The sequence below is a fragment of the Amblyomma americanum genome, chromosome 5, assembly GCF_052857255.1.
Source record: "Amblyomma americanum isolate KBUSLIRL-KWMA chromosome 5, ASM5285725v1, whole genome shotgun sequence".
In the NCBI taxonomy this organism is placed as follows: domain Eukaryota; kingdom Metazoa; phylum Arthropoda; class Arachnida; order Ixodida; family Ixodidae; genus Amblyomma; species Amblyomma americanum.
In genome coordinates this window covers 177,300,439-177,315,203 of record NC_135501.1, presented here as the reverse complement: position 1 = coordinate 177,315,203, position 14,765 = coordinate 177,300,439, and the positions used below count along the sequence as shown (strand labels likewise).

Here is a 14,765-nt window from a genome sequence, read left to right as displayed (position 1 = left end):
CGCAGCTCCTGCATGCACTTGCGATTTCTGCTTTTGCGGCGCGAACTCCGTGTCATCGTCCTGGTGTTTCTTACGCGATGTGACCCTTCTTGAGCACATGTTTGATCCCCATTTTTTCGTTCAAAATGGCTAGCTTTAATCTGGGGCCTTGTATGTTTGTCCGACAGCAAAATACACAGTTATGGCAATGAAAACTGAATTTGCCAATTTCCCTGCCACTTTATATAAACCCCAAAACGTCTCGTTTCCACTGCTTTGAAGTGAATAGGTTTTGCTATCCGCGCCCCCAAAATCAGTGTCAATGCAACCACTTACGAAATCGGCCGCTGGTAGCGATACTTTTTTTCTTTTTTCTCGCCTATAAAACCTACGTTTTCTATGCAAATGTTTTCTGCGTGATTATACAGCGGCACCTTATCGATATATGCCATCTTCAGCGCAGCCAATGTCCCTTTTAAGAACTATTTCATCTATATTTGTCGTGCGGTTGCTGATTAGCGAAAAGCTGCGGCGTTTCTCTAAAGTTTAATGGCCTCTGAATCTATTTCGCGGTCGTGTGAGGATGCTTGTGTAGCGACCCCTTCGCTACAAATTTGCAAATGGAAAGAATCCATTGTCATCCATAGAGAGCTTTAAATCTTTGAAGGAAGTACTATACCTGAGCTTTCCGGCACGCCAGGAAACCCGGCTGGCATCATCGTTTCACAAAAATTGTTCAAGGAAAAATGTAGGCCAGTAATGAGCAGTTTTTCGGAAGTTTTACTCATGGTTGAATCTCGTCCTCTGTGCAAACCTACGCCGAGAAAAACTGTCCTACTTCATGCCGCAGGTTGGTCTCCGGCGTGGCCAGGTCCGCCGACCTTCGCGGCTGGCTTCAGCAGAAGAAAATTGCGCAGGCTGTACAGCTGAGCAAGTAAAGGGACCCTGCGAGTGAAACCCTTACCGTTGCGAATAAACTCTGTGAAAACGTTGTTCCTTCAGTCTAACGTTTCGTACCAAAGGATGAACTTAAAGATTAGAAAAAAAAGGTGGGATTATAAAACCAGCTCACAGAAAGAGCCATCAGGTCAGGGGACAGGATAAAGCTCCGTCAGCACTTTTAAGCCGAAAGCCTTTAATGGCTCATCATTGTCCGTCATTCCTCGAGATCTGTCACACTATAGCTGTCAATCAAATGACGTCAACTAGATAAGAAAAAAAATCTCTGCGCACGAATTGATCAGGACCACCATCCTTCCCTTCCGCAGGCGTGCGTGTTAACGACTACGCTACTTCCTGCCAACACATTTCTAGTCTCCGCGAGCCCCCTCTCGCCTGCGGGTCACTGTAGCACCATTTCCATTTTATTTCAATTCCACCTTTTGGTGGCGGAATTTCATTTGTCCAAAGGCTATTTCGTTTATTTTTAAATGTATTAACACCCGGGAAACATTCTCATACATTTTTCTGTCTCAACTTATATTTTGTCTAGTGTAAGGACGCTGGACAGTGTTTGCGGAAAGGTGTCAAATCAGACAGATGCCTCCAAACGTCCTCTGGTGTCTCCAGCATTTAAGATTCACAAACAATTATGTACTTAATCAACGTCTTAACGACACATCAGGGACACAAGCAGCATGCACCGCGCTAAAGGCTTTCGCCTTACCGAACTTTAGGTCCACAAAGTGCCCCCCCCCCCCTTAATGTTTTAAATTTTTTGACGCTAAATATGTCCGCGCTGTTTCAACAAGAACTGCTCCCCTAAAATCCATCGAAGCAGCGATTTATGTGTCCTCCAGGCTCTGCGGCGTCTCGTGTCCGAACTAAGAAGAACGAAGTGGTGTCGAGAACGGGCAGCATCCCTCAGTGTGGGTTTGTGCCACCTTTCGATAGGCTAACCACAACAACAACAGTCCAACCAGCGCTACTTTTTAACCTTTTGTTTCTGCCCCTCAGCGTGCATCATGTTGCGCCACGTACTCGTGGTCTCCCTGGTTTGCCTGCTGCCAGTGATCCTCTTCTGCAAGGTGCTCGCCACTGTAATCGTGACTGCGGTGGCCATGTACGACGCGGCTTTGTGCGGCCCACTTCCAAGCCTGGCGACCGTCTGCGCCCACGTAAGCTGGCAGGAAACAATTTCTGTCTTCGTGCAGCCAATGAGGGCTCACAAGCGGAGGTGTCCAAGCTGTGCTTTGGTTATTCAGGCCTCACACGTGGTACAGCCTTGATCGAAGATACCTTGACTAAAACTCGAAAGGCATTCGAAATTGAAGAAGGGGGTCTTCTTCGCAACCATTCAAAATGAGACTTACAGAGGTACCATAAGCTTCACATTATAAATGCCTGAACATTTGGATAATGATGCAGGTTCTGAGGAAAGGTATTAAAATAAAGCGGTCTTTTCGGGCTGGATCGCACTATTCTTGGGTCATAGGCTACGCGGGTCGATTTTTCGGCTGTGCGGATGTTCAGTGCGTTCGTCCATGAATCAACATTGAAGTTTGAATATACTGCGAGGTAAAAGCATCGGCATGGTAGCTTCACCAATTCTCACTACAACTTTGGCGACGCACCATTGCACAGACAATGCAAAAATTAGAAGGGACAATCGACCTCCGCCTAACGAATATGACGCGATAGTGGTAATGAGTTCATATCCATAGATGCGGAGTTGGTCGTTCTCAACTTCATATTCTTAGGTCCCTGGGAGTGCTCACACCTCTCCTTCTGCAATGTTGCAGCGGTTGAGGGATGTGCCACTGTCCCGAGATGGCAGGTGCTTCTAACAGTGGGGCTTGCGAGACCAAAGTTGCATTTGCCGAGCAACCTCTCGCGTTCAATTATTAATTTCACAGCCACCTGCCATGGTGGTGAGTTTTCTCATTATTTGGCTGGGCAGCTGTGGTGACACCTAAAGATCACGTGGCCACCTGGGCCACTCTACGCCACCCTGTTTCTCGCTCACAACGCCGACAACGCCGACGTCAGATTGTCCGGGTAATGGTGCCTTTAACGCTATCGCATTAATTCATGCAGACCCGGTGAACTAAACCACCACAGAAAGAAAGCTCGAGACTTATAGAGCCCCTTCTCTTTCTCTTTTCCGTTATTTAGAGGATAAATGTTTAGAAAGAAATGTTACTCGGTGGTCGAATTTCGGGTCGCATTTGGTTTTGAATGCTTCGCGGAATAAACATATACACAGCGAAATTTAAAGGTGTGTAGACATCTAATTTCTGTGTGCTTGAGTTCTTCATTGTATTGATGCATAAGACACTGGTATATACGGATTACCACATAGTCTTCGCCTACGATTTCTGAAAAAAATTATAATCGAGTTTTTCTCTTACGCTGTTTCAGTTTCGTTTTAAAAAGGCGAACAGTGGCTGTGACGTCAAAGCTGCGTATAGGCCACAGAAGGCAAGAGAAAACTAATGTAAACACTGCTTCGTCGTTTTATTTCACTACTTTCAAGAGCCTGAATTACAACCAATTACGAAGCAGCGATTACATCGCAGTTTCTTCTTGCGTCACGTGATCTAAAAAGAGGTTTTACGTTACAGAGCCATTGAAACCGAAGCAGCATGAGAGAAAGTTTCAATTATAAAGTACTTAGCGGTGATAGGTGAGCACCGCTTGGTGATCCATGTAAGTAATGTCGTAAAAATGTCAACACAATTGTCTAGAGCACTCAAACAGCGCACTCTGTTGTGTATTTACGAAAATTAACGCTGCATGGCAGGCCTGACACTGCTTTCACAAACACATGGAATTGAAAACAATCCATGGGAAGGTGCATGAACGATAAGGACACATTTCGAGCCCTAGACCACCTGCAAATAAGAAATGACATTATCATCATCATTACCCTGATTACGACCACTGCAGGGCAAAGACCTCTCCCATGTCTAATTTCCTGCGCCCACCTATGTTTCTGCCTCCTAATGCGCCACCAAAACGACCACCAAGATCACGGGTTTAGAACACTAGTGGTACCATCAAAAAGCAAAAATCCACTCACCACTATTTAGCGTTCTAAACCCTTTATTCTCTATTTCTATTTAGCGTCGAAGAAGCTTTTTATGTTCTTCACGTACTAGTCCTTCCTCCTGGACGGTTTATGATGTCATCCTACCACCTTGCGGAGCTGTGCTTGAAAACACGTGACATAAAGCAGAACTTCTTTTTTTAAAGATAACAGCAAATTTTATGTGCCAAAGGCTCTTAACGTGGATTCCTAATTTTCTTCAGACCATGACAGGATGCAGCCACCTGACCTCTGGCGAGTGCCGGTACTCCAACGAGACGGTCCTCACCTGTTCGCAGCACAACCGAAGCCTGGAAGACTCCCTGGCGGTTGAGGATTACTGCCTAACTCCTTCCGTCCTTGCGGCTAGATTAGAGGTAAACAAAAAACCGATAGCCTTACGAAAATATATTAGAAGGAGGAGTACTTTCAACTGGATTACGTGTCTCTTCACAGCCTTTTTTCCGTCCTCATTTTTCTTACTGCCTGCTTTGACACTGAAAATACGATGCGTTATATTTAACCCCTACAATTCTAGTAGGTTTAGTTCATTTATGATGTAAGCCATCCCGGCAACTTCCTTTTCTCTCTCTCTCTCTTTGCGCACTTCCCTAACACAAGCTGCAGTTTGATGTACTACGAACGGAAGCTTGGACACTGCTCCAGGAAACTACTGTTCCCAGCCTGAGCTGGAAACGTTGAAAATAGTTCTGCATGTCATAATTATGGTTATTACAGCTTATACACGTGTAGTTTACTACTACTGCTACAGAAAACTATCTAGGCACGAACATGCGGTTGCTACTTCCAGCTAAAAAAAACGGTGGCAGCAGTCTAGAGCCGCATTTTGAAGCGAAAACTTCACAACGCTAGGCAAAGCAGTCGTCGCGTAGGCAGGATAATGACCTTCAACGACCTTCAGCCCAGCCACGTTAGTCGACCATGCGTGGTACAGTTATGGTGTCGAATCCTTAAACCCTGACCATGACCCATGACCTTTCGTTGACCTTTGAGATTGGGTGACCTTTGGATTCACTTTTGACCTTAAGAACATCCGATGGGGTGATGTGAAGCCACGCGATGACGTCCGATGGGGGCGTCGTAAGACCATGTGATACCACGTCATAGCCACGTGGTCGTGTGGTAATATATAGAACGACTGTCGCGAGCGTGTAGCGGAGCTGCCAGGACGAGCCTAAAAAGCTTGGCAAGCGCCCTTGCTTTTCGCTGAATTCCAGGCTTAGCCACGTTAAGCCACTGGCAATTTTTTGGAGAGCGGATCATTTCAACGTCGACGGGGATCCTTTCTTTACACCGCATTCAGGAGGCGTACCTGAGCCCGTGGATGAACGAAGCTGCGGGAGGCCTGTGCTTGATGCTCGCGGCCTTGGTTCTCCAGATGAAATTTCAAAAGACCCAGACCATCATTGCCGCGCTGCTCATCACCGCCTTCGTGCTTCTGGTAGAGCCGTACTCGTCCCGGGATCTGATACTGGTGGACGTGGTCTTGATGCACGCGATAGACCTCTTTCCCTTCGTCGACTCTGCGCAATTATTCCTTCCGGAGGACTTAGTGACCAAACATGTAAGAGCTTGACCACTGTATTTGCACGGACATAAATAAGGCCACAAATTCTGTATAACATCAGGGAGCGCCAATTAAATCTAAGCGGGGTTCTGCGGTGATTCAGAGAAGGATAAGTCAAACGATCCGCATAATGCCTTCGTCGTAGGAAGCTTCACAGCGATAAGTTCGTTTAAAAACTCGTTGAAAGCCAATTCCGTTGACAGTCACCTGCTGTGTGATGTCAGTGCACGTTAAAGATCCCCAGGTGGTCGAATCTATTCCGGAGCCCTCCATTACGGCATCTCTTTCTCCCTTTCTTCTCTCAGTCACTCCTTTATTCCTTCTCTTACTGCGCGGTTCGCGTGTCCGCCGCTATGTGAGAGAGATACTGCGCCATTTTCTTTCCCTTAAAAATTGGCAGTCGTTTAACCTGGTTATTACAGATTACACGTAGTTAGAAATTGATGTTTTTCTGTCGATACCGCCGCTGAACAGCCTCCGGATTCTCCAACTCCTAACCCAAAGGAAACGACTGCGATACGGCCGGCGTGTTACCTCCGCATTTTATACACGCAGCTGTGCATGCACAGTTATGCAATGTTAGTTTTAAGTGGTTTTATTAGTATAATAATAAAAAGGAAAGAAAAGATTTTTCCAAGCCCCGGCATCTGTCATCGAGACTGAAGCACCTGAGCTGGGGCAGAGGAAATAAAGAATAGCAGGCAGAATGGAGAAATGAAATGAAAGAGGCGAGGGGACAAAAAGAGAGGATATGGGAAGAGGTTATATACAGAAACTAATGACACAATACCAAATGAGTACAGGTTGCGCGCGTGATTAGTTCATGATGGAGCAATAAAAACACACGCGCACAGCACTGTGTTGACTACAACTGCATGGAGTGGGGTGTCCAATTGTTAATCGTCCAAGGTAGCACTCGCGGAGCGTTCGGTCTTTGCATGTAACTACCCGGCGGAGAACAGACGGGGCGTCAAACCCGTGTGTTCGAGGAATGCACAGAGGCTCACCAAAAATCGCTCACGAGTGCGCGCACTGCCCTGCAGCCAAAATAGCGTCTTGAGTGTGTCTGGTAGTATGTATGCCCAACGCCTATAGGCCGCATGCATATCGCGACGAGCATCGGCGAACGCGGCACAGCGAAGGAGCAGGTGCTCTTGTGTTTCCACTGCACCGCATCCGGTAAACACAAATCACTCGTCGCGATTCTGTGACGCTCCCGTCGTTTCCCGGACGACACGCAGCCAATGTGCACGTGGAGGATCATTATACGTTGCGACCACGTAAGTGCGCGGCAGCCGGTGATGCTGTCGATGAGCTCACTTCCGGCGATGCGTGCGTCGGGGTGCTGCTTTCGGAGATGGTCCTGGATGACCGCACGCACGTCCTTCATCGCAAAAGGCAGATCGCTGGAAGGTAGTTGATGTGCGGCGATCGGGAGGCCGTCAGCTTTCTCGTTGCCGGGGATGCCGCAGTGACCGGGCACCCACTGTGCACTCACGGCGCATCCTCTTTGAGCGAGGTGCTCTATGCGGAAGCCGATGTCCTGCACTAGTGGGGTACCGCGGCCATTGGATTGCAGGCGGCTAAGGGCAGTGCGGGAGTCGCACAGCAGACCACTCCTGGGCGGCGGAGGGCCGAGGGTGAGCAGCAGGTCCAGCCTGAGCCGGATACCCATCAACTCAGCCGTGGTGGAGGAGCCGAGGAAGGCTGCGTGTTTCTGGCTGTGCTGTCGCAGGGCGGGGATGGCGGCCGCCGCAGCAAGGGAGCAGCTGTCGCGGGCCACTGAGCCGTCGGTGTACACGAGGAGATGGTCCTGGAGCTCCTCGTGTATGACGGCTCAGGCCAGCTGCTGCACAGCACAGAGGAATGTGCTCCGCTTTCCCGCAATGCCGACGATCTCTCGCTTTATCTCCGAGGCACCAGGCCAGGGCGCGCAGGAGCCGTAGGGGGGTGGGCCTTGAGTCATACTCATACTCATATTCGCTCATACTCGAGCAGCGCCGCGCCCTTTCCTGAGCGCAGTTGCGAGCGCATAGGCTGCAGCAGCGAGCCACCGTCCAGTGCGCGATGAAGTCGGTCGATGGGATTAAGTGCCCTGTGCCCTGCTTGGAGCTCAAAGCTGCCTGGGCGGAGGTGACTGTCACTGGCGAGCGGAACTGCTTCCGCGAGGCCGGCTTCGTCGACACAGTGTCTGATGCCGATCCTGATGCTTCGGAGGATGACCAACCCGGCGGCCATTTGTGGCAGCGCATCGTCGACTCAGACATGGGGGGTCCTGTCATTGGTTGGAGTGATTTTATTTCTGTCGATGACGGCGCCGACACCGCGGAACCGCACGTGCATAGAAGAGGGCGTCGTTTCTGAAGTGCGGGACGAGAGTGACGCGGAGGAATCAGATGAGGGTGAAACTTCGGAGCCAGCACCCATAAGCGCGCCTGTAGCAATGGGCTACATAAAGAGCCTAAGACAACTTGTCTATGCCAAGTGCCTCGGCGAAGAGCACGCTTCTGCTTTAAATAAACTGGAAACCTCCCACATCGGATCTTCATTGGAAAAACAGACTGCCATCACGTACTTTTTCGCAAATAAAAAAAATGTATTTCGACAATCAACTCTTTTAAAGCTGTGGGCTACTTACTACGAACTTCGGGATATAACGAACGGACGCCGCTTGACGGTCATGTTCGTTATACGCGAGCTCGACTTATAAGCAACTTCCTCCTTGCATCATCCTAGAATCCCCCAGTTTTCTTGCGCTTTCCCAAAGATATTGTTTTAGTTTAATGTAATTTATGTATCATGCCACGCACGTCTTCAACCAGACAGCAGCTCATAAACAGGCGTCGCAAGTTTTTAATTCAGAGTGACCTGTAGCGTGGGCCACTGATAAAAGTCAATACAAATAATTCTGCGACCGATGGTGCCGAAATATTTTGGCCTACATTTGTTGCAACGGCCCGACATGAGCAGTATTTTTTAACGCTTACAAACCGGTGAAGACGGTAACAAAACACGATAGGCTGTGATCAATCCGCTGTTTGTGGCTGTTTTGTAACCACTATGGCTACCATTGTTTGCAGTCACAGGTACGAGAGTGCTGCCAGCTGTCGTGCAAGCTGGCGGCTGATGCGGCCAGCGCGACCCTTAGGCTGGTCTTGCTGCTGTCGCTGCTAGCCAGCGTATTGATCCGCTTCTACTTCAACCCGGAGCACCACCCGAATGTGTTGCAACAGGCGCAGCATGTCGGCCCGCCTCAACATCATGACACCCTCCACCGACGTAGAGGGTAATCTCAAGGCGTAAGTAAGTTTCTCTTGAAAGAACTTGTGCTGAGGGTCAACTGTTTGCTACGTGTTCCGTTATTAACTTGAGTGAACAAGCTTGAGCGAGGCGTGAAAAAAAAAGTTAAGAAGTCCGCTCAGTGTGACAGTAGTATAGCGTCGGCTAAGGAAGAATGAAGGAAAGGCGGCCGCAAGATATTCGCCTTGGGCCATAAGGTTCGAATTTAACTGCAACATTCCAATCAAATGGTTTCTACAAATAGTTCGTGATGTGACCGCTGACATCGGACCCTGTGACATTTTCTTCGTCATTGCGTCATTTCTTGGGGATGATCACCGCATAAAACGAAATGATCAACAATGCACATGAAATACTCGACTATCCGTCCCCGTCCCATCTCCGTTTTCGCATAAATGTCTTGCCAAAAGTCGGCAAAATTAGCGCTAAAATTAAGAAAGACATGTGTACTCTGGGCATGGCTAGATGATGACAGGAGATTAGGGCAAAACACTACAAGGGGGGAAACGCCACATTCTGTTGCTTATCGCCAACTACTGCTTGAATGAGCTTCAAGGTTTTTTTTTAATTCATTTCTTTTAATTTCACTAATTCAATTCAAGGTTCACCAAATTCGTTCTTTCAAACCAAAAAGAGAAATACGAAGTTGGTTTTGGTAAACAACAAAGCGGCCGAAAAGTGGCAAGATTTCCTATGTCGGAGTATTAAGAACCATACTGTTCAATCGAGCTGGCTTCTAAGAGTCTAAGCTTTTTATGCAAAGGCTCATGTAGACAGATGTAAATACTTTAAGACGTCCCGCTATATCTGTAGTAGGAGGGATCACATTAATAGAACTACAGTAATTAAATGCAGGAAGTGCATGAAATTTTATTTCTTCGGAAAAACAATATCTACATGAAACGCTTTACCAGCAGATGAACTCAAGGCTGACAGAGTTCGCTTTATTCAACTGATCAATAATTTGTAATTAATTTAGTTACTCTCATACTTCGCGGCTGTTAGACGTTTCGAGCTTGGGAATGTTTTGTTTTATATTCGCCAGGTCATCGACTTTATTGCGGTTCGCGTGATTGCATTATTATTACAATATTAATCCACTCTGCTGCTCTAAACCTTTTGCACTACAGGATATGCTGTAGGAGGTGCTGCTCACCATCTCCAAGATGTAAGCAGTAATCACTGGGGCCCTGGACTAAGGAATGACCTGACGCGCAGCAGCTCCAACCATCACCACTTTCAATTAATATTGATTCATTCATTATCCTTGTTTCGTGTGTTTCGTGCACTCTTTTCGTGTACTGTTTCGTTGTGTTTTGCTTGATTCGTGTGTGCGTACTGGAAGGTGAGATGTAGTACGCAAACGGCCGCGTCCCACAACAGCCGCTTATCTATTCGGAAGTGTGTAGCCAACAGTAAGGAATATCCATTTCAGTTTTTAGAATTTCGAAAATGCAGTTACCTTCGGCTTTGTAGCCTTAACAAAGTTGGTCTAAGTCAATGAGCTACTTTCACTGGAGGCGTTGCATTGCCTCAAGCATCTTCGAAGGAGCATGTATATTGGCGCAATGTACAGAAAATTTGTTGGGTCACAGCGCCGAGGGTAACAGCGTTTTTGAAAATCTAAAAATCATACATTACTTCCGGTGTTTGTGAAACAGAGAACCGGAGAACAAGCTTCCCAATCAATAAGGAGACTAGCAGTCAGACTTAAAAGGTTAGCTATTAAATGTCAGTTGGCCATTTTATTAGTTACCACTTGTTAGCTGTAATCTGGAGCGTTACACTGCAGCAAATGTTGCGCAGGAAAAAGCACCCTTCTAACTAAAAAAAAAACGAGTTTAAAAATTGCGGAACATCTTAGAAGAAACATTCGGTATGTGCTAAAAGGCCATTAATAAGAAAATACGCATTGTAACTGTGAAATAAAGTGTTAATTTTCTGCGAAATATGAATGCAACGCTCCTGCTTCCCATCCGCAAACGGCCAACGTTCAATAGGCGCAGTGTATTTGCTACTGAACGAAAATTTTCGGTGGTGCGAAGCTTTCTGGAGTCGACTGGCACGTTTTGGTGCTACCTTCCGTACCAGTACTTCTTGCTTTGACTGCATTTTTTTCGTGCCTTGCGAGACCGCTTACTGCACTCGTTTTAAGTGCGTTAAGTACGCGTAAACTTCAGCTGTGTGTTACTGCTACATCAGCCACCAATAACGGATCAAATTTCGTCGATGGTATTTATAAATTTTCTAGTTGCATGGTTTCACATCGTGTACGTCACCTTCGAAAGAAAGTGCAAATTTCTTAGCGGTAATGTTCAGATGTTTACAAATTTGAACCTCGCGAACTCTCTCTTAAATATTGCAGTACTTCTCGTTAGCCAATCGGGCTACAGCTGGGCCACAACTCGGTAGGCTAGTTGGGTTGGTCTGTTTACGATGTCACGCGCAGCTGTCGCATACTGCGCTATGGGCAGTTCCAGTGGAAGATGGCTTTTTTTTTCTGACTCAGGTTCATCATCACTATAGCACTGTGCGCCAACGATCTCGATCGACCCCATGCCGCCTGTGGGCGGTTTAACGGAAGGCCACGAGCACGCTTTAAAACTTAATAAAATAATCTATAATTTCAATATCAGTTTGATTTCCGGCACCAAAGAAATCTTTTTAAGCACGAGACGCCTATTATGTGTAAGCGATTTACACGGGAGAAAATTTTGCATTAAACGCTGCGACGCTAGATTAATGTGGTGGGGCATTCAAACTTACGGAACACATCCCACCTTCGACCTGCTACGTTGGCTCAGTGTTTTCAGCGTTCGGCTGCTGCCCCCAGGGTTGCAATATGAATTCCAAGCCGCGCCGACAGCACTTTATGGAAGCGAGAACCGACAGCCATTTCGTTGCGTTCCCCTTCTCGCGGAGCAGCAGCATTTTACCCTATTTTCGTATGGTTCCAAATGACAAAACATTGGCGGTGGTTTAGCTCAAGTTAAACCTGGAGTGACGCGATAGCTACAGCTGGCCGAATGGAACTTGTTCACGTGGCCAACCACATGAGGAACCCCGTGACAGCGTGGCGGCGCCGCCACGCCGAACGCTCGAATTGCTACCGTATTGCTACTCCATCACATGGCAAACCACGTGACAGCTTGGGACGCAGTCACAGGGTGGCGGCGTCGCCACCACCACGGCCACCACCATCGCTACAAAAAAAGTCGTAGAGCTATGCTTAGCGGCTAAGCACATTAATCAGTGAGAGGTGATTGACATTAAAGACCGAGTTGTCTGGAGTTGTTGGAGTCGCGGCACGCCCAGGTCGGGAACGCACGCGGCGGCTTTCCTGTTTATTGCATGCAGTCCTCGCTTTATATATGGCTTTTCTACAAATATATAGTAATTTGGTTTAGAGTGTGCGTCATCATTTAGTGCCAGGAAATTTCTTAATCCTCTTAGAACACCAGCCGCTGGGACTCAGTGGTTACAGCGACCGGTTACTCAGCCAGAGGAGCCGGGTTCAGTCGCGGCCGTGGTGTCTAATTTTCCACGGAGGCGAAACGCAACGGTGGCCCGTCGGCTGCGCCATGTCACCGCACAGTTTCACCCCAGGTGTTCTAAAGTAATCCGGAGCAATCCACTATGTCATCCCTCATAGATGACGTCTCAGGACAATATACCCCAGTGCTTGCAACTTACCTATTTACGCTAACATAACTTTCGCTCTGGTGTAGAGAGTGTAATGAAACAAACATCACAGGTTGCGATTTGTTTGGAACGAAGTGCAGCAGCTATAGGATGGCACCGTATAGAGTCTCTGTTGCATGCAATAGGCCGGCATTAAGCGGTTATAAAATGGGCCAGTAGTTTCAGAATGACGTGAGGGTTCTCTCTCTGAATCGTAATAATCATCACAATTTACAATCCTCGGTATCAGTAGTGCGACCGAATGAACGTACAATTTTAAAAAGTTTATTCCCCCTAAAGTCTCGTCGCTGACAGCGTTGCGTTCCCATAGAAGACCACGACCATAATTTGGTTGCAGTGGAGCCAGGCGGCAAACGTCGGGGCACCAGGTGGCACCGGGTGCGAACCTGCGTCAAGAGGGAACCCCATAGGGATAATGATTGATAACTTCAATGGCGCCAAGGGAAGATAAGGAAAAAGATCGCCACGAAACAATAGGTTTAGCCTACACAAGGCAAGGTCAAAGACCACTTTTCCAAAGCATTTCACCACAGAGCAACCGAGCCCCAGGTCAGGGGAAAGCTTGTACCGAATGAAAACCGGGAGGTGCCTGTCAGAACTGGGCACAGAACATCGCACCTCCCGCATAGGGACCGGAAGTGAAAACTACAAAGCCATATCGGCGGTCTGTAAGTACCACCTTACACTCTGCAGTCGGACTCCAGACAAAAAAAAATTCAGGGCAGCACTGAACAGCGAAGTTAATATGCGGTGGCATAAAACGCTCGAACCTGTATACAATCATGCCTCACGTTTTCTTGCAGAGCCTGTCAAAAATTAATCGCCACAGCGTCTCTGGCAGGATAAGTAGCCCAGGTCTAGAATCCCAGGCACTGTAGGAGTGACGAGGCCTTCTTACCATTCAGAAACTCGAAGCGTACGCCACGCCATAAAATTATTCCTGCTCAACCAGATGCAGTTTGAGTGGCCTTAAACTTTCTAGGAACGCCTGAGCTTTACTGTATATGGCAAAGTTGCCGCTGATAAGTACACCAGAGTCTTTTAAGACACGACTACGTGAGCTGTCAAAATCACGCGTTTCTTAGCGTTAGTTTGTGTCATAACCCTTTGTCGTAACACTGTCATTACTAGTGTCATAACACTGTTTGTGAAATGATAAGAAATTGTGGTTCTCGCATCTTCTTGTGAAAATAAAAAAATTTCTTTGAGTTTCGGCGCTCTTTCGCATAAGGTTTCCTTGTAAATTAAAATTTATTATCGTCAAGTGCGCTGTCTTGTTCCAAGCGTTCTCAAAGGAAATCTCAGCGACTCGAATAAGCTTACGCTCGAAATACGGATGCCATTTGAATTGAAGTTTAAGGCTGTGTTTGGGCGCTGGCAAAGACACACCTGCCGTTTCAGCGTGTTTGATGGTCACTTTGTGTAGGTACATTGCAACGGTTGAGAAAGGCATCACTAGCCCGTAGCAGTAATTCGCCGCGGTTCTGAGCACTACCCTAACTATCCACCCATGCACAACACAGTGGTGGGCACGGCTCCCACACTTCCTGTGCTTGTGTTGTCGACCCGGGAGCAAATTATCCGTCAGTGTGGTGTCTTTGCCACAGGAACTCAGTCTTGAACAAGTTCTCATGTGATCACGAAGAACAAGTCAAACGAGCTTTTTCGCCGAGCATTCCGCCTTGCATGCATCGATGAAAATTCTGTGCACCGCGGTCAACATCCGCATGAAATGACGTGATCACATGGCTAAAGTCACAAGGTAAACCGTCAGTGGTCACATGACCGATTAGCCGTTAACCCGTTTCGCTGTGATGTAGCAGTTATATTACCTCGCAGCTGAAGCCCAAAGGCAAATATTTGTGGACAGTCTTTCCTTTTATCTTACTCGAACATTAAGTTGACGCCATACATGCGTCACATGACGTGGGTATCTAAAAATTTCGTTTCCTTACTTGATCAGTCTCGTTCATTCAAGTTTACAACCGAACAGGTAACAAGCAGCTGACACTCAAGATAAGTTCTGTTAATAGAAACTCACTTATGCCTTGTGGTCATCCTCTACGCCGGTCGAGGGCATGCTGCTGAGGCGGTGCAACATGCTGCGCCTCTTGCAACACATTCGGGTGGTGCTGCGACGCAGAGTAGATGCGGCTCCATACGGTGGCA

General features: G+C 47.5%; 1 protein-coding gene across 1 annotated transcript; it reads left to right on the top strand.

The window, feature by feature from the left end:
- The first annotated feature begins 5,334 nt into the window (after nt 1–5,334).
- LOC144135341 (uncharacterized) lies at nt 5,335–8,887 on the top strand. Its single transcript, XM_077668037.1, has 2 exons — nt 5,335–5,591; nt 8,675–8,887. Exons 1-2 carry the CDS (start codon nt 5,352–5,354, stop codon nt 8,882–8,884), a joined length of 450 nt encoding a protein of 149 aa, XP_077524163.1. The 5' UTR covers nt 5,335–5,351; the 3' UTR covers nt 8,885–8,887.
- Nucleotides 8,888–14,765: the final 5,878 nt, after the last annotated feature.

Coding starts and splice junctions, on each gene's coding strand:
- LOC144135341 (XM_077668037.1), top strand. CDS start 5,352: ATGAACGAAGCTGCGGGAGGCCTGTGCTTGATGCTCGCGGCCTTGGTT. Junction 5,592..8,674: donor AGGACTTAGTGACCAAACAT/GTAAGAGCTTGA, acceptor CATTGTTTGCAG/TCACAGGTACGAGAGTGCTG.